We start from the raw sequence: 27,667 nt of genomic DNA, 5'->3' as shown, positions 1-27,667 counted from the left end.
AACCGGTGAATCAGGCTCTTAGTAAATATAAGATGGGGGTCAAACCGTGAGTGGGAGGAAGCTGAGCCCCACGAGGAAGTTGGCAGCCCAGTTCACCGTCACCGCTACTGACGTAGCCGCCGGTCGTGCACCCTGGTTGAAAAGCTCTGGAACACAAGACGTTGTAATATAGCCTACATTAAGAAAACAACAGCTCTGCAAAACCTGATTCTAACAGCTCTACATCATTATAACTGAGGTAGGGCAGAGCAGGAAATATGCTGCTCAAAATCTGGAGCAGCCCGACTGGAGAAGTGCCTCGACCTTACAGGAGATCACAGCTAAGTAATACTGTTTTCTAGCAGTGTTGTGTTCCTGTTGGTGAGTAAGGTGACCAAAGCTCCTGTGGGGAATTGGGGATGACAGCAACGTGCTAACAACGCTTCTGGTGTTACGGTACGGTAATCGCATACCATCAAGTGAGCCGTACGCTTGTTTGTCAACCTATTTGTATAAAAAACATGACACGTTATATATATTGAAATGAAAACATTTATTTCGCCATAATACACACATAACAATCAAAGAAATTACTTTGAAATTACTGAAAATAAGTTGTGGCATCAAAAAAAAAATAGTCAATTTAAAAATCTCTACGTGAAAACATTAGGTACATTACAAACTCGATAATGTACCCAGAGCTATCCAGCGACCTTAGCTAAGTCACAACAATCAATGAACACTAAATCCTAGTGTCTCGGTAGACATTATCTTTATATAGATTTTTAATTAGTCCTTGTGGGTCTCCCCGCCGTGCCTCGGAGAGCACGTTAAGCCGTCGGTCACGGTTGTTATCATGTACAACTGATAGCGATCCTTACTCATAGTAGGGAATATATCCGCCAAACCGCATCGTAGCGGCATGGTAAATTAAGCTCTGATCTTCCTACATGGAGAAAGAGGTCTATGCCCAGCAGTGGGATATTAAAGGCTGAAGATAGCTAGCTATAGCCATAGAAATCAATAATCAACTCACCAGTAACCAAGAACCACGGAATCGAACCCGGGCCCACGGCGAACATCACCACGAAGAGTATAACGAGAGCTATACACAGGTAGGACACCCACGCGAGGGAAGTCTGGAAATAAAAATAATCAATATTAGCTAACTATAATTTCATCAGTAATTCAAAATGAAATTTTCGTGCCGTTTGCAGTCGAAACACGGACCTTGGAGCAGCAGTGCTAAAATATTTGAAGTAAAACTTCTTCACGCACTCTTGACTTGGGGAGCAAGCTGGTGAATGCGTGACGAGAGCGTTACGAAAAGTGTGATCGGGCGAGGCGAACGGAAGTTGAGAGGTAAATATAAGTTAGTGAAGATAGAAAGAGAGAGAGTTACGTTTCGTAAGTTTTACTTCAGTTGTGTGGTCTAAAGCACACTCGTTTTTTAGGGCATTTATCTCGAAATCTGACTGGTGCTTTTTGAGTTATTTCTATTAAAGCGTATTTACTTGACTATTTTCAGGGTTCCGTATCTCAAAAGGAAAAACGGAACCCTTTAGGATCACTCTTGTCCGTCTGTCTGTCCTTTTCCTCAGGAACGCGTAGAGGTATCAAACAAATTCATATAAAACACTCAGATCTGCTGTCCCTTGAAGCTGTAATATTATTAAACTTTTAAACCAACGCAATCAAAAGATACAGCCACGAACGAACTTGCAGAAGTTTTCGACACTCGCAAGGGAATCAAAACCTAGAGGGTACTTCCCGTGAACTCAGAGTCTTGAAATTTGGTACGATGCTTGGTCTTATACCAAAGAAAAAGGAAAAATTGCGAAAAGTCTAAATTTTTATTAACACCATATAGTAAAAATATTTTTATTAATTTTGTTTGTACGGAACCCTCCGATTCCCCGAGACCAACTCGCGCTTAGTCAGGTTTTTAACCGACTTCAAAAAAGGAGGAGGTTACTCAATTCGACCGTGTATATATATATATATTTAATGTATGTTAGGGGAAAACTTCATCGTATATGAACCGATTTTGATAATTCTTTTTTTGTTTGAAATATATCCCAGGTGTGGTGCCATGATAAGGAAACCAGGATCTGATGATGGGATCCTAGAGAAATCGAGGGAAACCCTTGAAAAATAGTAACATATAAATTTTTAATGGGTGTACCGATTTTGATGATTTTTTATTTAATCGAAAGCCGATTGTTTAGCATGTGGTACCTGCGGGTGTAGTAACAGCTCTATAATAGTTTACATATAAGATGGTTATACATACAGTAACAAATATAGGGTGTATTAACCGCTCCTTACATTAGTAAGTGCTCTATACATACTCACATATAAGTTAGCGATACACAGTGCGATGGTGACGACCAGCATACCACTGAACCCAGTTAGAAGCAGGGTCTTTCTACCAGCCACCTCCACCAGCAGCAAGGATATCACCGTCATCACCACGTTCATGGCACCCATGCCTGGAAACACCATTAAGCATATGTATTTTTAATCGACTTCAAAAAAGGAGGAGATTCTCAATGTTGAGTTTTTTTTATGTGTTACCTCAGAATTTTTACTAGGTGGACCGATTTCTATGATAATAAAATTGAATTGTTTTGTTTTACCATTAATTTTCGATGTTTTCAGGACATCGTATATGTAAAAAAAACACCATAAAAAACGTTATAAGTTCGCCTGGTCAGCTAGTGAGTTGTTTATATCAACATCAATCATCCAGGCTCGTATTGAGGTAGGGCCCAGCACGATATATCTTGCTCGAAATTTGGAGCAGGCCAACTGTTAATACCTCAATCTTACAAAAGATCACAGCTGCCTGCCATGTAATACTGTTTTTAAAGAGTGTTGTTGCTCTTGGGGTAGCAGACATCTATAGGCAATCAGCAATCGCTTACCATCATACAGACCAAAAGGAAAAGACCGAACTACGTACCCAGTGTGGCGTACTGGCTCTGAGTCTTGCTGAGATTGGCGGACTGAAAGATGTCAGTCGAGAAAAACATAACGGCATTGATTCCGGAAAGCTGTTGGGCTATCATGATGACTACCGCGATGAGGAGTGGCTGCCGGAGCGAGGGTTTCCGGACCAGCTCCGTCAGGGTCACCTTCTTGCTTATCTTGTTCTTCTCCGCCTCCTGGAATTTAACTCAGATTAAGAGCGCGTCCATAACGTCAAGCGGAATTTTACCATTTTGATCCTACTTTTATCACGCTAAGTCACACTTCCAGTGACCCAGGAGGCATGAGTTTTTATTTTATGAGCATTTTTGTTCACTCGGACGGTAACTTCCCGACGATTGTGTACGGCTTTTTTTAGTCTACCTGATTTAAACTAGAAAAATCCTATTTAAATTTACAAAACAACCTATTATGAGCACTAAAAAGTAAAGAATAGCTTACAAAAGATGTCATTTGAAACACGTCTTATGCCAAGTACAAAGCCTAACTACCCTACTAAAATACTATTCGGCCGGTACCAAGTCCTAACAAAATAGAACTTCACCATCTCACCTGATGCATTTCCTCCATCTCACCGTGGACAGCCACGTCGCCTCTCAACCAGTTGAGGGCTGGAAACCGAAATTTTTTAATTCATATAAAAAAATTGTATTTCTTTATTAACTGATTTGAAAAAAAAAGAAGATGTTCCTGAATTCGATTGTATTTTTTATATATAGTATTCTTACCTTTTAACTGGGTGAACTGATTTTAATAATTCTTTTATTAATCGAGAGCTGGTATTTGTCATGCTGTTTCAATTTAAATTATGCGTATTTAGTTGACTACTTTTGCATCTATGTTGTATTACTTGTCGATGTAATTAAAGTCAGCTTCTTTTTCTATTTCTATTATTATTAAATTACTATTTATTTGCTTAAGCTTCATGAAACGCTCTTCCGCTTAATACTGGAGATGGGTGTTAGTGCTACAACAGTATTATAAACTATTTGTAGCCAGTATCTTACAGATATATAACTGTACCGTGTTGTTTGTTCCGATAAATAGTTTTATTTTCTTACTAAAGAATATGCGTATGCGCCTACACGTGCACGTGTGCATGTGTGTGCACGTGAGCACGTGTGTGCACGTGTGTGCGTGTCCCCGCCCGTGAGTCTCTCGGCGTGCAGCTCAGCCCCCCCAGCGCGGCCGGCGGCTCACCTCTCTGCGCGCGCAGCTCGGCGCCCTTGTTGAGCAGCAGGTAGCGCGGCGACTCACACAGGGTGGTCGGGTCCGACCCGGGGCCGGCGGCTCACCTCTCTGCGCGCGCAGCTCGGCGCCCTTGTTGAGCAGCAGGTAGCGCGGCGACTCACACAGGGTGGTCGGGTCCGACCCGGGGCCGGCGGCTCACCTCTCTGCGCGCGCAGCTCGGCGCCCTTGTTGAGCAGCAGGTAGCGCGGCGACTCACACAGGGTGGTCGGGTCCGACCCGGGGCCGGCGGCTCACCTCTCTGCGCGCGCAGCTCGGCGCCCTTGTTGAGCAGCAGGTAGCGCGGCGACTCACACAGGGTGGTCGGGTCCGACCCGGGGCCGGCGGCTCACCTCTCTGCGCGCGCAGCTCGGCGCCCTTGTTGAGCAGCAGGTAGCGCGGCGACTCGGGGCACAGCGGCAGCGAGCAGACCTGCGCCGCCGCCGCCAGCGCCGGCAGCGCCAGCAGCCAGGGCCAGTGCTGCGCCGAGCCCAGCACCGCCTGCAGGCCCAGCACTTGCGACAGCAGGATGGACATCGTGATCACCAGCTGGTACACCGTGCCTATCTGCGGGTCGAGTGCGACTTACTCTTAGCTATAGGTATTTGTGAACTGATAACTTCTTATGGGACGGTAATACGCGTTACGGCGCCAGTCTGTCTGGCTTCCCTTTCTCTCGCGCATACGGCAGCGATAGGCGGGCTCCTCCTCTCTCACTCTAACCCCCAGTGCGAACCGTCTTTTCTCAAGTTAAGCAATATTGAAATTATTTCAATATTAAATAATTCAACTTAGATTAGTTTAAATTATCACTTCTGTCAGGCGTCCCGAGACGCACACGTTGTTTTTAATGTTACATATAACAAATAATATAAAGTATATAATTAAACTAGCTGACCCGGTGAACTTCGTATCGCCTAACACAAACTTTATCGTATGGTATTAAAGTTCAAATTGACTTTTAAGTATTATCACAAATCTTTTGTATGGGAGTATAGAAAAGTGTTGTTTTTAAACTTTTTCAGGAAATTTTAAAATTTTTTTTTTGAATTTTTCTCTCCGTAAGAACCATCCTCGTACTTCAAGGAATATTTTAAAAAAAGAATTAGCGAAATCGGTCCAACCGTTCTGGAGTTTTGCGCTTAGCAACACATTCAGCGACTCATTTTTATATTATAGATAATTTACGTATTTTAAATTGACAACTTCAGAACTGATTATTTACAGATTTATTATTATTATCTTTTATTTTTAACAGACTTCCAAAAAGGGGGAAGGTTGTCAATTCGACTGTATTTTTATCATGTTATGTTACCTCAAAACTTTTTACTGGGTGTATCGATTTAGGTAGTTCTTTTTTTTTAATCAAAAGCTTTTCGTCACATTTGTCGATGTCTAGTGTAAATTTAATCGAGATATGACGAATTTTTTGATGCATATCGACATGACTACTTTTTCGTGTACCTACGTTGTATTAGTGAAGTCGGCTTTTTTATCGGTATTATAGTTAAATTTATGTAATATTATTATTATTTATATGAAAAATCTTAATCATTCCCAAAGCAAGTATCCCCAATAGCTTATTAGGAAGACTCAATGTAGGTAATTAATTTTGTTTTAATTATGCTAACTGGGGCTAACCGGAGTCGTTCCACGTGAGCGGTGACGGTGAAAAAGTTCATATTTCCGGTTTTAGTCATATTTGACTCATAATAAGTTGCTTGACACTTGTATTTTAAATAAAATATCGTATACATCACGGCAATATATGTATACATTAGTGACGTTCCGGATATCCGTATCCGTATCTGCGGATATCCGCGGGAAAAATGGGATCCGTATCCGTCATTTTTCTCGCGGATCTTATACGGATCTTTTATTAATTTTCAAATTCAATTGACAGAATAAAATGCTGCATAATAACTTAGATTATGTGACTAAGTAGTAAAATTTAAAAACATTTGGCTTTAATTACGAAGATATATTCTAGTAAGTTATCATACTAATAGTATATAACTCAAAGATACTAAGAGTAAAGAGTCGGAGTGTAAAATTTGTGTATATATATATATATATATATATATATATATATTAATTTATTTATTTAAAAAATTAGTTATAACAGTCGGCTGTTACCTATAACAAGCATTAAGTCGCTTACCAGAGGAACAGACGACCGTGTGTGTATGTTATAAGGTATTTATTTATTTATCCTCTGCAATAATACTCACCGAACCACGCAACGACACGGGCGCTATTTCCGATAAGTACATCGGAGCCAGGCCTGCGTTTAGACCGTTGTTCACACCTATTATGAACCTGAAAGACGACACGCGTTTGTTATTGAATCTTGTTACAAATGTAAATATTTAAAAATGAGTTGATAAATACAAGCACATACATAACATTTACTAGGCTTATAGGTAACTTTATCTACTATGAAATTAAATGATATTTATTTATTTCGTTATAAGGTCATAAAAAAGTGTGTGTGTCAGGTGAAGTCAGCTCCGACTAGCGACTGGAGTTTACGCTTTATAAAAAAAGTGTGTGTAATTATGTCCATACTTAAGAAGTTATACTTCGTTGGCTAGCTAACTTTACGTTGCTAACTTCTTCTTTTTACGTTGGCTAGCTAGCTTCAGGGTATAGGTTTTTTGTGACGGTGTGCGCGCGCATCGTAAAAATTAACTCTCATTATTTTTCTCTAACGCGCCAAAGAAGTATAACTTCAATAAAATTATAATAATTTCTTAAATAATTAAAACTAAAATCAAAACATAATTGACGCTTGCTAATCGTATTGTTCGTTACATGCCGCGCGCCTTATATCGCAAAACTCCAAACTCATTGTTGATCGAAGTAGGAATCGTCTTTAATTTATTTGTTACATTATTGGAACGAAGTTCCTTACGGCAAGCTTGACATTTGGCTGGGCGAGCGAACTGACAAAAATGTAAGATTAAAACCGTAACAAAAATATATAACGGAAGTGACGTAATATCAGTCACACGACTGTATAATATGACGTTTGTAAAACTAAAATATTACTAGTAATTTTTTTTTTTAATTATTTAAGTAATTTTATACTGTCGGCAAAAATAAATAAAGACGTGTGTCTTTTTATTTCACTTAATAGTTTGAATTATTATTATTATTTTGTTTGATTTATTTTATTTTACGGTATTTGTTATTTTCTATAATACTAAAGTTCCTAAATATTTTTATGTACATAATTAAAAACCAATCAAAAAAAAAAATCAAGAACTAGAAAATATATATAAAATTCAACATTTTTTTTTCCAATTGTGTTGCTTCTATACTATCCGAAGGAACTTCGTTCCTACCTGTTTGTTTTATAATTACGCGATGGCGGTCATCATCGTGACACAAGCGGTGACGACGCGGCACTTTTGTTTTTGTGACACTTAGGTCACGAGGTGGAAATAATAACAGACAATTTGCATTTATTATAATTAGCGTCAAACAGTATTTCACGATATAACTTTGACGTGCTAATGTTTTGGCTGCGTGACGCGGTTTCCGTTTCACCATCTTGATTGAAACCTTCCGTGTTGTTCTGGATCTGCGACCATCTACGTCCCAAGTTACATTACAATAAGCTAGTACTTTTAACATAAAAGTGTAAGTTCCATCCTTCCACGCTTTCGGCATTTAGGTATAGTACTAGTACGACGTTTAAAATAATAATGTAAAGTTTCTCTTTCCATCCAATGTAGAGGGTGAACTCATGCATAAACGACCCCCACTAAGATTTACCCCTATGTCGGGGGTCTAATAACACACAATACACAGAAACACACAAACATCTGTGTGTTGCCATGTGCAGATTGAATCTGTGACTACTAATCCTATTGTGGACATTTCTTGAAAACTAGATTTACGAAATTCGATGTCGTTCGCTAAATGCTCTAGATACCGAAATTCAGGAGACAATTTTGACCAGACCACGGCAAACATCTGTATGGCCAATACAAATGTTTGTCATGTGCGGTGTCGAACCCACAACCGCCAGCGCAAGAGCCACAAACCAGTAGTATGACCGTTGCGCCAATACGTCGTTCCAACATATCCTTATGCTTTATTATCATTTACCTTGTCCGAAACACGCTGAATCCTATGGTATAAGTATCGAGGGAAACCCTCGAAAATTGTAGTGACGACTAGTGCGTTTGTTATTTTTAACCGACTTCCAAAAAAGGAGGAGGTTCTCAATTCGACTTTATTTTTTTTATGTATGTTACATCAGAACTTTTGACCGGGTAGACCGATTTCGACAAATTTTGTTTTAATCGAAAGGTGATGTATGCCAATTGGTCCCATTTAAATTTATTTGAGATCTAACAACTAGTTTTCGAGTTATATCTAATAATGCGTTTTTACTTGACGCTTTTTTCATCGACCTACTTTGTATTATACCGCATAACTTTCTACTGGATGTACCGATTTTGATAATTCTTTTTTTGTTGGAAAGGGGATATCCCTAGTTTGGTAACGTGATAAGGAAACCAGGATCTGATGATGGAATCCTAGAGAAATCGAGGGAAACTCTCGAAAATCCATAATAACTTTTTACTGGGTGTACCGATTTTGATAATTTTTAATTTAATCGAAAGCTGATGTTTATCATGTGGTCACATATAAATTTTATCGAGATCTGGTAACTACTTTTTGAGTAATCTTTGATAACGCGTAGTTGCTTGACTATTTTTTCGTCGATCTACGTTGTATTACTTGTCGATGTAATTGAAGTCGGTTTTTTTTTCGTTTGCGAGCAAACACAATTATTTCATCTACTTACGCTGTATTACTTGTCGATTTAATTGAAGTCGTTTTTTTTCGTTTGTTAGCAATCATAATTATCATATAGCTATTATCAATTCATTGTTATAAAATTATAGAGACTTAAGTGTAACAACTTCCCGTATTTTTCATCTTGTGAGAGTAAAGCACAGCCTCCTTGGAGGCGTGCAATATTTACGGTATCGTTCTCCAGGCTCCAGTCGCGTCAAAGCTAACACGCATACATTTTTAAGTAATTATTTATAGTAGTGGTCGCCCAGTGGTCGAAATTCGCTCGTAATAAAGAATAATAAGTTTGAAAATTTAACAGAGTATATTTGCGTGTGTGTGTCAAATATATGGTAATGTGTGTAATGTTTTTTTATTAATTTAAAGTATTTTTATGCATAAATTTAAAATAATGTTAGTATTCTGCACTCCTCCTCTATATAAACTATAAGTGTGCGAAATTTCATACTCCTCGGTCCACGCAATTTTCGTACAAATGGGTACAAAGTTTTTGCTTATAGATTGAAATTAAATATCTTTAACTTACCTCCCAATGATAAACATTTCAGCTGAATTCGCCGCTTTCGAGCAGCTCTGAAGTATGACAGCAACGAAAACTAATATATTATTTAGGAGCAAACCACCCTTCCGGCCGAATCTGAAAGACGACAAATCAAAATCAAGTTCGAATATGTCTTTATTCACGCCCTCAATCTACCACTTCAGGTCCAGTGGTTTTAACGTGAAAGCGTAAAAAAATAAAAAAAAAACGTGTACCTTGAAATAAAATAAAAAAAAAATAAAAATAAAAATTGCATGTTTTTGGAATAAAAAAGGACATGGGTTCATAAGCCCGTGGATGTATATCAATTGTAAAAAAAAAAAAACGTGAAAGCGTAACAGATGTGTATGATAAGTAGATGTGCTACTAATAATGCGAAAGATAAATGCGAAAGTAACTCTTGAGTGATTTTTGTGTACAACTTAGAAAAAAAAAATTTCATTTATTTTAAAACTAGTTTTTACCCGCGGCTTCGCCCGCATTAATTTTTTTTTTAAATAAAAAGTATCCTATGCTACTTCTAATACCTCTAAAAATATGTGTACAAAGTTTCATGATGATCGATTGAGTAGTTTTCGCTTGAAAGCGTAACAAACAAACTTACATTCACATTTATAATATTAGTAGGGATGAAGAGATCCGATGGGAAATTTTTGTGCTATCCCTAATAATGCGTATTTAATTGACTATATTTTCGACTTTGATGGTGTTCTCATTTTATTACTTGGTGATTTAAACTGATGTCAGTTTTCTTGATTGTAAACATAATCATTTGTATAGGTGTGTATGGTAAGTAATAATGTATCACCTTTCAGCTACCAGCCCCGTGATGACACCACCCACCATCCCCCCCACGCAGTATATAGACACAGCGATAGACCAAACAGTTGTGACTTTCGGGTCATCCTTAGCTGCCAGTGTCAAATTAGTGCCCGTCAAAGCCTCTTTTTGAAGCCATTCTGACATCACCTAGAACAAATTATTTGTTGATAAGTCTGTCTGTTAGATACGACACGTTCACAAGCAGCAGCTTTCCATTAAAAAAAGTTCCATCAAAATCGATACAACCAGGAAAACGTTATAAGGTACCTAACACATAAAAAAGTGTGTGTAATGTGCACGCACATAATGTGACACATGACAGACGTGAAACTTACGAAAAAGAGAGATTATATCTTCGAGAATAAAATACCGTGTATTTCTTTTTCGTGACGCATTTTCACCTCATCGAGTTTCAAATCACAATGATTCTAAAGAAGTGTCACTTCGAAATAAAAATTAAACTAAAACCTATTTTTTCAAGGCTTTTAATTGTATGAGTCATCAATAGACATGACTAAGGTAGGCGTATATAGACATCAATATTTTGATGACGAAATATGATGCAACTGTATATGGAATTATAGTCGTAACAAAGGTGAACTATCTGGCCTTGATATCAAGACTTCTTGAAACTGTTCCAGCATTTTCATTTACGAGTATATCTCAGAGACATTAATACGGAACGAAAAATTTTAGAGTGGCGGATGACACTCCTTGGGATTGAGGATGACAGCACTGACGCGCAGTCCGGTCAAAATGACAAGACATCGAACCAATTTTTGAAAACCATTAAAACGAAAATCATGACATTGATGTCGCAGTTTCTTTGCTCCATTATTCCACTGTTCGCCCACATGACGTTTAGCGATATTTGGAATAACACTGTCTTTGATATACCTATCTATACAAATAAATAAAATTGGAGTATCTGTTTGTAATATTAAAATAACCGCTTTTTACTAAATGCATATGGATGTATACACGGTACATATACCAAAATAACATTTTTTACAATTTTTGTCTGTCTGTTTGTTCCAGCTAACCTTTGAAAAGGCTGGAACTTAAAAAGCCGACCGATGGCGGGATAACCATCCAACTACTGGCAATGAAATACACAGACCGTAGACGGACAGCAGCGTCTTCGGTGCGACAAAGCCAGCCCTGCGGTCACCGACCCGCTTGCCCAGCGTGGTGACTATGGGCAAAACACATGAGTTCACGCTATTTTTGGCGCAAACTTGTGGAGGCCTACGTCCAGTAGTGGACTGAAATAGGCTAAAGTGATGATTTCATATGGTACTACCATTAAAAAAATAACGTGTGGCACTCGGGGACTGCCGCGGTAAAGCTATTGCATAGCATTTTGTATCAACTTATGCAATTATAATTATTTATTTATTTTATTTATGCAGTATTTCTTTTTCTTTGATATTAATTCAAGTTACACTTTTTGAGCGTGGTGACCGATAAGAAAACAATTTTTTTTTCTTTTATTAAATAAATAAAAAGTTAATATTGTTTAAAATATTTTTATTATTTTACAATACATGTGGGTTTTATTATCTTACAGTAGCTGTTGGTTATTCAGGAATATTTATCATTGAAACTATAGGTTTATGATAACTGAAATAAGAAACATAAGTTTGCGACTTAACGCACGCACACAACGCCGTGTCGAAGACTGCCGAACTGAAACGACGTTAGACGATGCACGGCCTACAAGCCACACCTCCGTGCCCGTCGGAGTGGGGAGCGTGAGGTTTTTTTCGTTACGGAATTTCTGGATTCGGTCCCCGCGCTCAAGGCCCGCGATAGAAGCTATGCAATAGCTTAAAAACTTTTGTAAAGAACTTGTCATTGGCTGCAGCTAGACGTAGCTTCAAGAATAAATAGTTTTACTTATAACTTACCCCTTGGGGAGCGTTTAAGACTCCAGTGTTGTAGCCGTGTTGGAACGCTGACCAGCACGCCGAGGATATAATGGCGAACGCCAAGCGTGGATTCATACCCTATAACAAATATACCATATTACAACTAAAATTAAATGTTTTATTAAAATCAGTCATATAATAATTGTGTTTGCTCGCAAACGAAAACAAAAATCGACTTCAATTACATTGACAAGTAACACAACGTAAGTAAATGGAAAAGTAGTCAAGTAAATACGCGTTAACTAGGACGAATAAAGAAAGTAAGAATCATCCAAATCGGTGTACACAATATTTTGTATGTGTTGGCTAGCACAGATAAAAAATACAGTCGAATTAAGAATCTCCTCCGTTTTTGTCGGTTAAATAAAAACAACGGGAGGGTTTCGGCGAAACGAAATAATTCTTCGAAACAATTAAACTGTTTGTAGACATTGTACCTTGGAACGCATTACAATCGACTAAATTGTTTATGACAAATAATTTCATTACGTATACATTATTAGCTTGAATCGCAAGATATTATTAACAGACTTTAAAAAAAGGAGGAGGGTTTCAATTCACCCTTTTATGTTATAATTAAAGTATCACTGAATTCACAAAAACAAAAATGTGAGTCGTCACGTGACGGCTGGCAGATGTGAAACATTTAATGAACGTTTATTTTCTTAATATACGAAAATTTTTGATTCAAAATTTCTTTAAAATCGTGACAACTCAATTATTATATAGTATAGTAAGGTACATATGACGGAATCATCATATAGCCCAGACTCAGGCGGGAATCGAACCCGCAACCCGCGGAATAGAAAGCAGGGCCACTACAAACTGCGTCGTCGGGCTAGTCTAATACACTTGTATTGAGAATGTCCTCCTTTTTTGAAGTCAGTTAAAAATCGATTAATTCACCGAAAAAGATGTGGTGGCACGAATTTGAAGGTGGCAGTAATAAATAACGTTATGTTTTTCGTCGGATGTGTCAATTGTTTTATAATGACAACCAGGAAGTGCACGGGAGCGGACGTGAATTTGTAATTACGTTACAAATTAAAACAACACTGCACTTTAAGGCCCCTTTCACTGGTTTCTGATTAAGTTCACCTCTCACATAAGTTACAGATTGGCTTTATTGGCTATTGAGAAAGGGCGCAGTAGGAAATATCTTGCTGAGGATGGAGAATGTAAACAAGCCTGACTAGGGAAGTAGCTCAGCCTTACAGAACAATATAGCCCTCAAGTAAAGTGAGTGTTCAAATGGTATAAGGTGGCCAGAAATCCTTGGGTGGGTCGTGGTTAGGGTCGGCAAAGCGCTTGCGATCTTGTAGTTTAGTAGTTTTTGAGTTCATCCATTACAAACAAGGAATAAATCAAATATTTAACTTTTCGTCTTATTGCGTCCACTGGTGACAAAATGGCTGCTGCATTTTCATTTGCAGAGAATCGGTATAGCGATTCAACGATCTTTACATATTTAGTTCTGAATTTGTCGATTGTAAATGTAAAATTGTAAAATTTCGAAAGAAATTTTTACTTATATATTTTTTATATAGAAGTATTCAAGTTAAGATTAAAATAAGGTATATTTGAAACCTATTTGAAAAAACGAGTGCCTTAGACCACACGACTCAACTAAAACTTCTGCACTGTGTCTTAGATAACGTAACTGGCTATGAGAGAAAAAGAGAAAGAAAATGTGTGCTCGCACCTCCCTCTTGCTCCGTTCGCCTCGTCCGATCACACTTTTCGTAACGCTCTCATCGCGCATTCGCCAGTTTACCTCCCAAGTCAAACATGCGTTAAAAAGTTTTACTACTCGTACGAACGATATTTTTGATTAGATAATTACGTTACGCCTGCTCTATTCGTACGATTCTAATCTCGTATGTGTCCTTCCGTTGTAGATAGTGTGTAATGTATTATATAATCGGAACTTCGCAATAAATCAGAGATTTTATCTTTTACACACTTCCTATTAAGTACTAACTGCTATTGTTGTTCAAAATTCGTTTTTTTATATACTACAGTTTTTATTTCTGTTAACTCATAATTTTTATCAGACGGGCCGATTTTGATGATACTTTTTTATTCAAAAGCTAGTACTTATCGTGTGGTCACATTTGAATTTATCACGAAATCTGTCTGGTGCTTTTTGAGTTACCTCTATTAAAGCATATTAACTTAATTATTTTTTCGTCGTCGGTTTTTTAATACTATAATATGTACTTCACAATAGCCTTAAATAGTTCGCAAGGTGAGAACAACGCCTGTCGTGCCAGCTAGTGAATAAAATACTGATCATATCTTATACTAGATGTGCCTGCGACTTTGTCAGCATTTTGGGTATTTACGTGTTCAACGTGATTTAAATTGGCATAACTTTTTTATTTACGGACCGATTAACATGAAACAAACACTGAATGTTAAGTAAAGCTTACCACAATATATAAGTGAAAACCACATCTAAATCGGATAAGTCATTTCTGAGGTTAGTGTGCACAAACAGACAAACAGACAAAAATTCTAACAATCATAGTTTTGAGTGCTATTTGCTTAATAAAGGTCCTAATAATTTTTTTTCTCATATATCACTACATAGTATAAAACAAAGTCGCTTTCTCTGTCCCTGCACATGTATGTACGCTTAAATCTTTAAAACTACGCAACGGATTTTGATGCGGTTCTTTTTAATAGATAGATTGATTCAAGAGGAAGGTTTATATGTATAATAACATCCATTAAATAGTGGAGAAATACTGTTATTTTTGAGTATTCTAATGTTATGTCGTAAATAATTATTATTATTTTTCGCTTAAATTGCAAACGCAGGCTGAACCCTACGAGATTTATCAAAATAATTTACTAAGTATTGTACACATTGAAAAGGTCTACAGAAAACTCGGCGATGGTATATACCTATCTCTTATGGATATCCCACAATAACATTTTTTTGTCATTTACTTTTTACGACAAATAATGGCTAATTTTCGAAGCGATTTTAACCAATACAGCATTAATCCTTATCCAATTAAATACCTTAAATATATTTTTTATTTAATATAGATCTATATGGCCCTTTACAGCATATGATTTAAATGAATATTTTCGAAGATATTACAGATTTAAAAATCGCGGTACGTAGCGTTTGCGGCGGTTCCGGCCGGCTTTTAACGCGTGCGGGCCACGGGCAGTAATGAATAAATCAAAACTACTGGATCGATTTTAATCATTTTTTCAGTGAATGACATAGGCTATAATTATATTTTATACCCGTGCGAAGCCGAGCGGGTCGCTAGTATTCCATATACAGACAGCGGTCCGTTACATTTTTATTATATGTATCGATGACGACTCGCTTTTCGTTTTTGCTGGTGACAAATATTTGTATTGGCCATACTAGTGTTTGTCATGGTCTGGGTGTTGTTTGTTTTGGTGATACAAACATTTTCATCCTGCTTAGGGTTTTTTGAAGTGAAATAAGACTAGACAGTTAACAGATTAATTTCTAGGTTGTTGACAGTATAATATAATTTACTTAGTTTTAAAAAAAAAATTTGTCTGTCTGTAAAGTCGGTTTACGGACGATAGTTTTACGTAATAACGTCATAAAGAAACGCAGTGATGAAAAATTGCATACTTTTATGAATTAAATTATTATTACTGAATTATTTTGAACTGCTAGCTCTGACGTCACGCGAGAAGAGATAAACGTGTCACAGGCCAACGCTTGGGCCGATCGTGCCTCTCAAACGCTTGTTCTATGCTCTCGCATGCACGCTCAGGCTCAGGCGGAACGTGACACTTTTTCTTGCGTGCAGACAGTGTTCATCGATTTATAAGACGGGATCACGTCAAAAAAAAAACCGACTTCAATTGACATCGACAAGATACACGATTACGTACGGTATGATCCACATTATTAGTGACAACGTAAAGAATACTTGACACAACAACAGAAGTTGACAAGCACGAGCTTTCGAATAAAGAAAGAAACATCAAAATCGGTACACGCAGTACAAGAGTACAAAGTTATATGGTAACACTCATAAAATACAGTCGAATTGAGAACGTCCTTTTTTTGAATTCGTTTAAACATTTAATCACCAAAAGTTGGCAACATCTGATATAAATATAAATCTGAACAGTCATAAGCTCGATAAGTCTAGCGACCGTAACACGTAATACATATAATGCAGTCCAAAATAACTTTGTTAGTTTTTCAAATTACGACATTTAAGCCAGCTGCGGAAAGGTTTACACGATGAAGTATTATATACATAAGATTATTTATTTTATGATTAGTACATAATCTACACAAACTAACGAAATACGAGTGAGGGAAGATTTCCTATATTTTTTTCCATCGTCTACCGTACAATTGTGGTGTATTAGCAATAAGATAATCCAATGATAATCAAAAACAAATTTAAATGTTCAATTTAATTTATTATTTTTTTTTTAATTGGCGGAATCAACCGTGCTTCAAGTGAGTCAAGTCCAATATAGAAAAGGCATCGTTCTGAACTTCATCGACAATAGAATTGAGATCTAAATTGAGATATACTCGTATAGCGGCCAAGTTTTGGTGTTCACTTGAGATGTGAAACAAGATAAAGATTTGACTTTGATTGATTTCCTGACCAAACCAAATACACTACGTTGCAAATATAGTGACACAGAGAATGAGGTTTTACAGCACTTTTAGCTGTGCAAGTTATAGATATAACAGTATACCAGCATTTACTGTACCATACGAATAGCAAGTGTCGATTTATTATTTTAGATTTTAGAGTTTTGTTGTTGTAATCAATACATATAATAAAAATGTAAATGTAATGTGTTTGTGTACGCTAATTTCAGAAATAGCTTATTCGATTTAGATGCGGTTTTCACTAATATATTTATTTAATGTTTGTTTCATGTCAATCGATTCATAAATAAAAAAGTTATGGCAATTTAAATAATTGTGTTTGCTCGCAAACGAAAAAAAACCGACTTCAATTACATCGAAAAGTAATACAACGTAGATCGACGAAAAAATAATCAAGTAACTACGCGTTATCAAAGATTACTCAAAAAGTAGTTATCAGATCTCGATAAAATTTATATGAAACCACATGATAAACATCAGCTTTTGATTAAATTAAAAATTATCAAAATCGGTACACCCAGTAAAAAGTTATTACGGATTTTCGAGAGTTTCCCTCGATTTCTCTGGGATCCCATCATCAGATCCTGGTTTTCTTATCATGGTACCAAACTAGGCATATCCCCTTTCCAACAAAAGAAGAATTATCAAAATCGGTACATCCAGTAGAAAGTTATGCGGTATAATACAACGTAGGTCGACGAAAAAAGCGTCAAGTAAAAACGCATTATTAGATATAACTCGAAAAGTAGTTGTTAGATCTCAAATAAATTTAAATGGGACCAATTGGCACACACCACCTTTCGATTAAAATAAAATTTGTCGAAATCGGTCTACCCGGTCAAAAGTTCTGATGTAAACTACATAAAAAAAAAAAAAAAATACAGTCGAATTAAGAACCTCCTCCTTTTTTGGAAGTCGGTTAAAAATCACGTTGAACGTGTAAATACTCAAACGACGGTGTTTATAATTTAAAATAAACCAAAAGATTTATAACAATGCTGTTCAAAGTCATTATTCAACGCGGACGAAGTCGCGGGCACAGCTAGTTAATTATAATTTGATTCATTTGATCTAACATTTTAATGTAAACTCCAGTCGCGTGTCGGAGCTGACATACATTTTTTTTAACCGACTTCCAAAAAAGGAGGAGGTTCTCAATTCGACTGTATTTTTTAACCGACTTCCAAAAAAGGAGGAGGTTCTCAATTCGACTGTATTTTTTTTTTTTTTTTTTTTTTTTTTTTTTTTTTATGTATGTTACATCAGAACTTTTGACCGGGTAGACCGATTTTGACAAATTTTGTTTTAATCGAAAGGTGGTGTGTGCCAATTGGTCCCATTTAAATTTATTTGAGATCTAACAACTACTTTTCGAGTTATATCTAATAATACGTTTTTACTTGACGCTTTTTTCGTCGACCTACGTTGTATTATACCGCATAACTTTCTACTGGATGTACCGATTTTGATAATTCTTTTTTTGTTGGAAAGGGGATATCCCTAGTTTAGTACCATGATAAGGTAACTAGGATCTGATGATGGAATCCCAGATCAATCGAGGGAAACTCTCGAAAATCCGCAATAACTTTTTACTGGTTGTACCGATTTTAATTATTTTTAATTTAATCAAAAGCTGATGTTTATCATGTGGTCACATATAAATTTTATCGAGATCTAATAACCACTTTTTGAGTAACGCGTAGTTACTTGACTATTTTTTCGTCGATCTACGTTGTATTACTTGTCGATGTAATTGAAGTCGGTTTTTTTTCGTTTGTCTGCAAACACAATTATTTTATTTTTTTTTAACCGACTTCCAAAAAAGGAGGAGGTTCTCAATTCGACTGTATTTTTTTTTTTTTTTTTTTTTTTTTTTATGTATGTTACCTCAGAACTTTTGACCGGGAAGACCGATTTCGACAAATTTTGTTTTAATCGAAAGGTGGTGTGTGCCAATTGGTCCCATTTAAATTTATTTGAGATCTAACAACTACTTTTCGAGTTATATCCAATAATGCGTTTTTACTTGACGCTTTTTTCGTCGACCTACGTTGTATTATACCACATAACTTTCTACTGGATGTACCGATTTTGATAATTCTTTTTTTGTTGGAAAGGGGATATCCCTAGTTTAGTACCATGATAAGGAAACCAGGATCTGATGATGGGATCCCAGAGAAATCGAGGGAAACTCTCGAAAGTCCGCAATAACTTTTTACTTGGTATACCGATTTTGATAATTTTTAATTTAATCGAAAGCTGATGTTTATCATGTGGTCACATATAAATTTTATCGAGATCTGATAACTAGTTTTTGAGTAATCTTTGATGACGCGTAGTTGCTTGACTATTTTTTCGTCGATCTGCGTTGTATTACTTGTCGATGTAATTGAAGTCGGTTTTTTTTCGTTTGCGCGCAAACACAATTATTGTTGGAAAGGAGATATCCCAAGTTTAGTTCCATGATAAGGAAACCAGGATCTGATGATGGGATCCTAGAGAAATTGAGGGAAACTCTTGAAAATCCGCAATAACTTTTTACTAGGTGTACCGATTTTGATAATTCTTTTTTTGTTGGAAAGAAGATATTCCTAGTTTAGTACCATGATAAGGAAACCAGGATTTGATGATGGGATCCCAGAGAAATCGAGGGAACTTCTTGAAAATCCGCAATAACTTTTTATTAGGTGTACCGATTTTAATGATTTTTAATTTAATCGAAAGCAGATGATTATCATGTAGTCACATTTAAATTTCATCGAAATCTGATAACTACTTTTTGAGTAATCTTTGATAATGCGTTGTTACTTGATTATTTTTTCGTCGATCTGCGTTTTATTACTCGTCGATGTAATTGAAGTCGGTTTTTTTTTCGTTTGCGAGCAAACACAATTATTTATGTATGTTACATCAGAACTTTTGACTCGGTGGAGCGATTTCGACAAATTTTCTTTTAATCGAAAGGTGGTGTGTGCCAATTGGTCCCATTTAAATTTATTTGAGATCTAACAACTACTTTTCGAGCTATATCTAATAATGCGTTTTTACTTGACGCTTTTTTCGTCGACCTACGTTGTATTATACCGCATAACTTTCTACTGGATGTACGGATTTTGATAATTCTTTTTTTGTTGGAAAGGAGATATCCCAAGTTTAGTACCATGATAAGAAAACCAGGATCTGATGATGGGATCCTCGAGAAATCGAGGGAAATTCTTGAAAATCCGCAATAACTTTTTACTAGGTATACCGATTTTGATAATTCTTTTTTTGTTGGAAAGAAGATATCCCAAGTTTAGTACCATGATAGGGAAACCAGGATCTGATGATGGGATCCCAGAGAAATCGAGGGAACTTCTTGAAAATCCGCAATAACTTTTTATTAGGTTTACCGATTTTAATGATTTTTAATTTAATCGAAAGCCGAAGTTTATCATGTGGTTACATTTAAATTTCATCGAGGTCTGATAACAACTTTTTGAGTAATCTTTGATAATGCGTTGTTACTTGACTATTTTTTCGTCGATCTACGTTGTATTACTCCTCGATGTAATTGAAGTCGGTTTTTTTTTTCGTTTGCGAGCAAACACAATTATTTCTCGAAATCTAGTTGGTATTGGATCGCAATCGTAACAGATAAAAAATAATAACTGAGACCTCTCTATTTATTAAAGTTGATTAAGAGTAATAAATGATACTGTTACCGAACTAAATAATGATTGACACACAAACACTTTAATTACAAAACATTTAGATCAAGCGACACACTTCCTTATAAATTAACAATGAAAAAAAAAACTGGTGATGCGCTAGTCGAGTCTAATATTTAATTCCACGTACAGAGCCAAAACAACGGATAAACAGTGAGTTTATGAAAAAGGAGGTTTTATATTATAATAAATGTCTATATATATACCTATATATAAATAAATAAAAGAGTGTGCTTTAGACCACACGACTAAAGTAAAGCTTCTTTAGCTCCAGCTAACTTATATATCACACTTTTCGTAACGCTCTCGACAAATATTCGCCAGCTTATTACCCAAGTCAAGCGTGCATAAAAAAGTTTTACTTCAAAAATGAATCACCAATTGTGTTGCTAAGCGCCGATTGGGGAAGGTACTTCAATCTTACAGACGGTCAGAGGCAAACAATACTGCTTTCAGGTGGCAATGGCGTTGTGTTTTAACAATAACTAAAAGTAGCCAGAGCTAATGAAATGAGCAAAAATCGAATTCTGGCGTTGCAGACATCTACTATGACCACTTACTGTCAGGCTCGACCGTAGGCTTGTTTGTCACTCTAGTGGTAAACAATAATTGAGTTTGCTCGCAAACGAAAAAAAAAAACGACTTCAGTTACAAAAGTAGTTATCAGATCTCGATCAAATGGGACCACAAGACAAGCATCAGCTTTTCGATTAAAATAAGAATCACCGAAATCGGTACACCCAGTGAAAAGTTATTCGGTATAATACAAACGTAGATCGACGAAAAAATTGCCAAACAAATACGCATTATTAGATATAAGTTGAAAAGTACTTGTTAGATTTCAATTAAATTTAAACGGGACCACATTACACGCAACACCTTTCGACACCAGAAAAAAGTTCTGAAGTAACATACATTTAAAAAAAATTCAAACGAATTTAGAACATCCTCCTTTTTTGGAAGTCGGTCAACAAACGTAAAGATTGTCTAATACACCCATCAAAATTCTAACAAGGTCAAATATCGTGACGTAACCGGTAACGTCTAGCCTCGCCAAAAAAAAATGAGAATTTTTAACAAATTAAACACTTGATAGCGCTTATCTTAGAACAAATGTTATTAAATTATCACTTCTGATGCTCAGGCGTTATCTTATCTTCGACGTAATTAAAACATGAATTACAATATTATTAGAAAGTATGAACTTTGTTATGGATGCGATACTAGTTGAACAATCAGTCTTCACATCCATTATTATCAATAACGGACAAAGCTTCTTTATGATATCGAGAGCTTTCGTAGTATGATGTAATGATTAATGAGGTTACAGACACAAAGTTTCTTTTTATTTTGTCGACATAGATAAATAAATTAAGAGTAATTTTTTAAAATAAATTACTCGATTTTTTATGCACTAAAAAGCACGAAATATACTTTTCCTTCAAAACTGTATGATCAACTTATACATCACTAGCGACCCGCCCCGACTCCGCACGGGTGCAATGCTGATATTAAATATAAAATAAATATTTGCAATGTAAGTTCAAAAAAATGTGTTAATTTACGACATCACATTAGAAACCTCTAAAACTATTAATGTTCCTCTACTATATTATGAATGTATTATACATACCTTCCTCTAGAATCGCTCTATTTACTTAAAACAACCGCATCAAAATCCGTTGCGTAGTTTTAAAGATCTAAGCATAGAGACAGCTGGAGGCGACTTGTACATACTACGTAATGATTACACAATTTATATGATATAAAAGCTTGTCGCGAGATTTAATACTCGTATTTAATTTCTTTGAAAATGTTGATAATTGCGTTTGCTTGCGAACGAATAAAACCGACTTCAATTACATCGACAAGTAATACAACGTAAGTCATCATCATCATTATCATCATCAGATCAGATCCTGGTTTCCTTGACATGGTACTACCCTTGGAATATCTTCTTTCCAACAAAAAAAGAATCGACGAAGTTATCTACGAACACATATAATACACGAGTATATACGGTCGAACTGAGAAACCTCCTCCTTTTTTAAAATCGGTAAAAAATGAAAATCAATCAGATTAACGCCGAGTTGCACGAAAAGAAATTAAAATTTAAGTAGTGATTAAACTAATTTAATCGCAAGAATTGTATGAAATTGTTGTGATTAAATTAGTTTAATCTCTACTTAAATTTTAATTTTGTTTCGTGCAACTCGGCGTCAGTAATTTAATTATTATTTATTTATCTACATACGTACATTGCAAGTTAAATAAAAGCTTTTTAAAAGAATATTGGAACCATGGAACTTAAAAAGCTGACCGATGTCGGGATAATCATCAAGCTGCTGATTTTCAAATACACAGACCCAAGACGGGCAGCAGCGTCCTTGGTGCGACAAAGCCAGCCCTGCGGTCACCAATCCGCCTGCCCAGCGTGGTAACTAGGCAAAACATATGAGTTCAAGCCATTTTTGGCGCGAACTTATGGAGGCCTATGTCCAGCAGTGGTCTGCGATAGGCTAAGTGATGATGATGATGATGATTAACACAAATATACACTCCGAGCGGGAATCGAACCACAAGGCACACACACCATAAAACATTCATAACAAATTAATAATAGTAGATGACATAAGAATATTTTGGTCATTCGCGTCATCACAAATCATCTCGTACGTAAAAATATGTACGTTATAATTAAGACCAAGTAGCGTCAATGTCAAAACATTACATAATACTGAGGCCCGGTTTCTGATAGGTTTTATTAGTAGGATCTAAATAAACTCAACTGACAAACACTAACTTTTGGATTTACAAGTTGTGAGTAAAAATACGTAACAGTTGATTCAAAGTTTGATGGTGACAAAAACAATCAAAGGCTCTATCTTTTGAATAACGTTATACATCAGATAGTTTATCTGCCATGTTTGTTACTAGCTTCTGCGCGCGACTTCGTCCGCGTGGAACAGAGGCGCGCGCAATACTTGATCAGTATTTTGCTGCGATGTTATTTTAAAACTGCGATATCTCTTGAGATACTAATTGAAATCGAATTATGTAAAAGGCTGTTTTGTTTTAAATTAAATACTTGTGATGAATAACGTATTTATTTAGATAAGGATTAATATCATGTTTATAAAAACATCTTCACAAATAATAATCATGATATACCTTTTTAAAATCCTTGTATTGTGCCCTTCAATTTGGTACCCATATTGTAGTATCCGAGAAAAAAAAATTTTTTTTTCATTAACTACAATGGCTTCGCGCAGCCGCCATGTTTGATTTTTTTAATGTCACCTATCTAAGAACACTTGGGCAGCTAAGACGAACCTAACGATACCTCAATTATGTAAATCCGTTCAGTGGTTCTGGAATTATGAGGTAGTAAAGAATATTACATACATACATACATACATACAAGATACGCGCGAAAAACATAACCCTTCCTTGGCAGTCGGGTAATAATGCATTATTTTAGAACAAACTTTGTTAGCATAAAAAAGGTTATAGTGAGCCAACCTTAAAAGATATATGAAATAAAAAATCGTTCATATTAAAAATAGCATGGTGTCGTCTCCTGTCAAAGATTTTCATTGTAATATGAAACTTTGAATAGTTACGGGTCTCTGTAAAGAACTCACTATAGACGGCACCACGGTTCGCTTAAACCGAAAATAAAAATCATCATATCAAAAATTTCGCTCTAGCGGGTACATCATTCCATAGCTTAATTTGCTAGAGCGCCGACACGGTCAGTCGGAGACGCGGGTTCGAATCCCGCTGGAGCGGTCAATTTTTGATATGATATTCAAAAATGTTTAGATTTATGCTGTCGCGGACTTTTTTTTAGAACTTTTAAAGAGGATAAATTCTGTCATACACAATTTTTGCGAAACTTTAACTGTTTTCACAGCGTACGCAGCGGAAGCTCTCAAAAGGAAAAAAGAAACTCCGATTTTGAAACATTCTTCATTGGTGTTCCGCTCCTTTTGGTCTTAGCGTGATGATATATAGCCTATAACCTTCCTCGATAAATGGGCTATATAACACTAAAAGAATTTTTCAAATCGGACCAGCAGCTTCTGAAATTAGCGCGATCAAACAAACAAACAAGCTTTATAATATTAGTATAGTTTTTTTTTTTTTATTCGTTATAAATTATTTTATTTTCAAATATCACGTAGACTTTCTTAATGAGTTAAATCCAGTCGCGAGTCGTTTTTTACACGACTTCCAAAAAATAAGGACGAGGTTTTCAATTCATTTGTTTTTTTTACAGAACTTTTGATTGGGTTGACCGATTTCAATGATTTTTCTTCGTCGAAAGGTGGTGCGTGTCATTTGGTCCTATTTAAATTTAATTGCGATCTGACAAGTACTTTTTAAATTATCGCTAATTAAGCGTATTTACTTAACTTTTTTTTTTATTTACGTTATACCTTAGAACCCTGACCTCAGGACCTGGGTGAGTTGATTTCAATAATTCTTTTTTTAAATCGAAATCTGATGCTTGTCTTGTGTTCCGAGTAATTTTGAAGCTAATCACTAATAATGTGTATTTACTAGACTATATTTTCGGATACCAACGTTGTATTACTACTGGTCGATGTAATTGAAGTCGGTTTTTTTTTTCGTTTAGAAGCAAACTCAATTATGTGTGACTGTAGTGGGTATGGTACGCGGGTCGCGCCCCTCGCTGTAATATATACATACATGGACTTTAGACAGCTTTAATTTTTCGTCAGCAACATTGACAATTATCGCTAATATTTCTGTGACCTTCATGTTTGACTTTAAATTAAGAGTAATGTCACTGAATTGAAGCGGTGTGTCAAAACATTTAAGTGACTAGGAATTTCGTAGCTATAAAATTGAATTATATTTTATAGTGCTGTGTGGCTACGGCACTAAAGAATTTAGCCACCCCCTCTCTTCCCGTGGGTGTCGTAAGAGGCGACTAAGGGATAACAAGGTTCCACAACCACCTTGGAACTTAAGAAGCTGACCGATGGCGGGATAACCATCCATCTGCTGACTTTGAAATACACAGGCCGAAGACGGGCAGCAGCGTCTTCGGTGCGACAAAGCCAGTACTGCGGTCACCAACCCGCCTGCCCAGCGTGGTGACTATGGGCAAAACACATGAGTTCACGTTATTTTGGCGTAAACTTGTGGAGGCCTATGTCCAGCAGTGGACTGTATAGGCTGTAATGATGATATTTTATAGAAAAAAAAATGTGGGTACTTATATAATTGTGTTTGCTCACAAATGAAAAAAAAAACGACTTCAATTACATCGACGAGTAATACAACGTAGATAGACGAAAAAATAGTCAAGTAAAAACGCATTATTAGATATAACTCGAAAAGTTATTGTTAGATCTCAAATAAATTTAAATGGGACCAAATGACACACACCACCTTTCGATTAAAAGAAAATTTGTCGAAATCGCTCCACCCAGTCAAAAGTTCTGAAGTAACATACATAAAAAAAAAACAAAAACAATACAGTCGAATTGAGAACCTCCTCCTTTTTTGAAAGTCGGTTAACAAGTAAGAAGTTATACTTTATTGGCTAGCTAACTTCACGTTGCTAACTTCTTCTTCGTGGACTAGCTAACTTCAGGGTGTCGGTTTTTTTTGTGACGGTGTGCGCGCGTATCGGAAAATTTAACACGTGGTTCAATAAGTCCCGAGACTAAGTACTAAAAAAAGGTCTTTTTTATAAAATTAATTTTTATTCATCAACATAGTCTCCTCCAAGAGCGATACAGTCTCTCCAACGCTTTTCTAACTTTTCTAGCCCATGTGTGTAGAACGATTTGTCTTTGGCTTCAAAATAAGCCTCCGTTGCTGCGATAACTTCACTATTTGAGTCAAATTTCTTACCCTGAAGCATTTCTTTGAGGTCTGCAAACAGCCAGTAATCGCTGGGGGCCAAGTCTGGCGAATAAGGGGGATGAGGAAGCAATTCGAAGCCCAATTCGTTAATTTTGGCCATCGTTCTCACGGACTTGTGACAAGGCGCGTTGTCCTGGTGAAACACCACTTTCTTTTTGTTCATGTGAGGCCGTTTATCCGCAATTTCGTACTTCAATCGCTCCAATAAGCACATGTAATAGTCACTATTTATATTTTGCCCCTTTTCAAGGTAGTCGATGAAAAGTATTCCATGCGCATCCCAAAATATAGACGCCATAGCCTTACCGGCCGATTTCTGAGTCTTTGGACGCTTCGGGCGGCTGTCACCAGCCGCTCTCCACTCCGCTGCCTGCCGATTGGATTCCGGAGTGAAATGGTATATCCAGGTTTCATCCATTGTTACATACCGACGTAAAAAATCCTTTTTATTATGATTCATCAGCGCCAAACATCGCTCTGAATCATTGATACGTTGTTCCTTTTGATTAGTTGTAATCAAACGCGGCACCCACTTAGAAAAAAGCTTTTTCATGGCCAAATTTTTATGTAAAATAGTGAAAACACTACCAGCTGAAATCTTCACTATCTCGGCTATCTCTCGCACTTTTACCTTCCGATCTTCCAATACGATTTTGAGGACTTGGTTAATATTTTGTTGAGTCACTGCTTCATTTGGACGACCTGAGCGTTCCCCATCATTGGTGTCCATGCGACCGCGTTTGAAGTCGGCATACCACCGACAAATGGTTGCTTTAGAGGGAGCTGATCCTGCATAACATTTTATAAGCCATTGCTGTGCTTCAACGGTATTTTTTCCCATTAAAAAACAATGTTTTATCAACACGCGAAACTCGTTTTTTTTCATTGTATCGAAATTACAACCGTAGCGTCACTTAAATGTTTCAAAATCAATAATTTTATTGTTCCATTTTTAAAAATTTGACACCATATTCTTGTATTGATAGCCAGTACTTTTTAAAAATCAAAAGAGTTTTTAATATATGCACCATTTCCAGGTTAGTCTCGGGACTTATTGAACGATCTAGTACTCTCATATTTTTTT

The 27,667-nt window shown here is 36.4% G+C and overlaps 1 protein-coding gene across 1 annotated transcript in view; it reads right to left on the bottom strand.

Moving 5' to 3' along the window:
* Nucleotides 1–27,667, bottom strand: part of LOC123666265 (solute carrier family 2, facilitated glucose transporter member 1-like) — a 42,186-nt gene that overhangs the window by 4,388 nt on the left and 10,131 nt on the right. Inside the window, exons 2-11 of the mRNA XM_045600434.1 lie at nucleotides 12,304–12,402; nucleotides 10,380–10,540; nucleotides 9,557–9,667; nucleotides 6,429–6,516; nucleotides 4,551–4,764; nucleotides 3,523–3,581; nucleotides 2,945–3,146; nucleotides 2,335–2,471; nucleotides 1,016–1,118; nucleotides 46–146 (exon numbers count right to left, since the gene is read on the bottom strand). Coding sequence (XP_045456390.1) covers nucleotides 46–146; nucleotides 1,016–1,118; nucleotides 2,335–2,471; nucleotides 2,945–3,146; nucleotides 3,523–3,581; nucleotides 4,551–4,764; nucleotides 6,429–6,516; nucleotides 9,557–9,667; nucleotides 10,380–10,540; nucleotides 12,304–12,402 — 1,275 coding nt within the window. The remainder of the gene's footprint in view (nucleotides 1–45; nucleotides 147–1,015; nucleotides 1,119–2,334; nucleotides 2,472–2,944; nucleotides 3,147–3,522; nucleotides 3,582–4,550; nucleotides 4,765–6,428; nucleotides 6,517–9,556; nucleotides 9,668–10,379; nucleotides 10,541–12,303; nucleotides 12,403–27,667) is intronic.

The sequence above is a fragment of the Melitaea cinxia genome, chromosome 25 (assembly GCF_905220565.1).
Source record: "Melitaea cinxia chromosome 25, ilMelCinx1.1, whole genome shotgun sequence".
Lineage (NCBI taxonomy): Eukaryota > Metazoa > Arthropoda > Insecta > Lepidoptera > Nymphalidae > Melitaea > Melitaea cinxia.
This window is presented reverse-complemented; position numbering and strand designations above follow the sequence as displayed.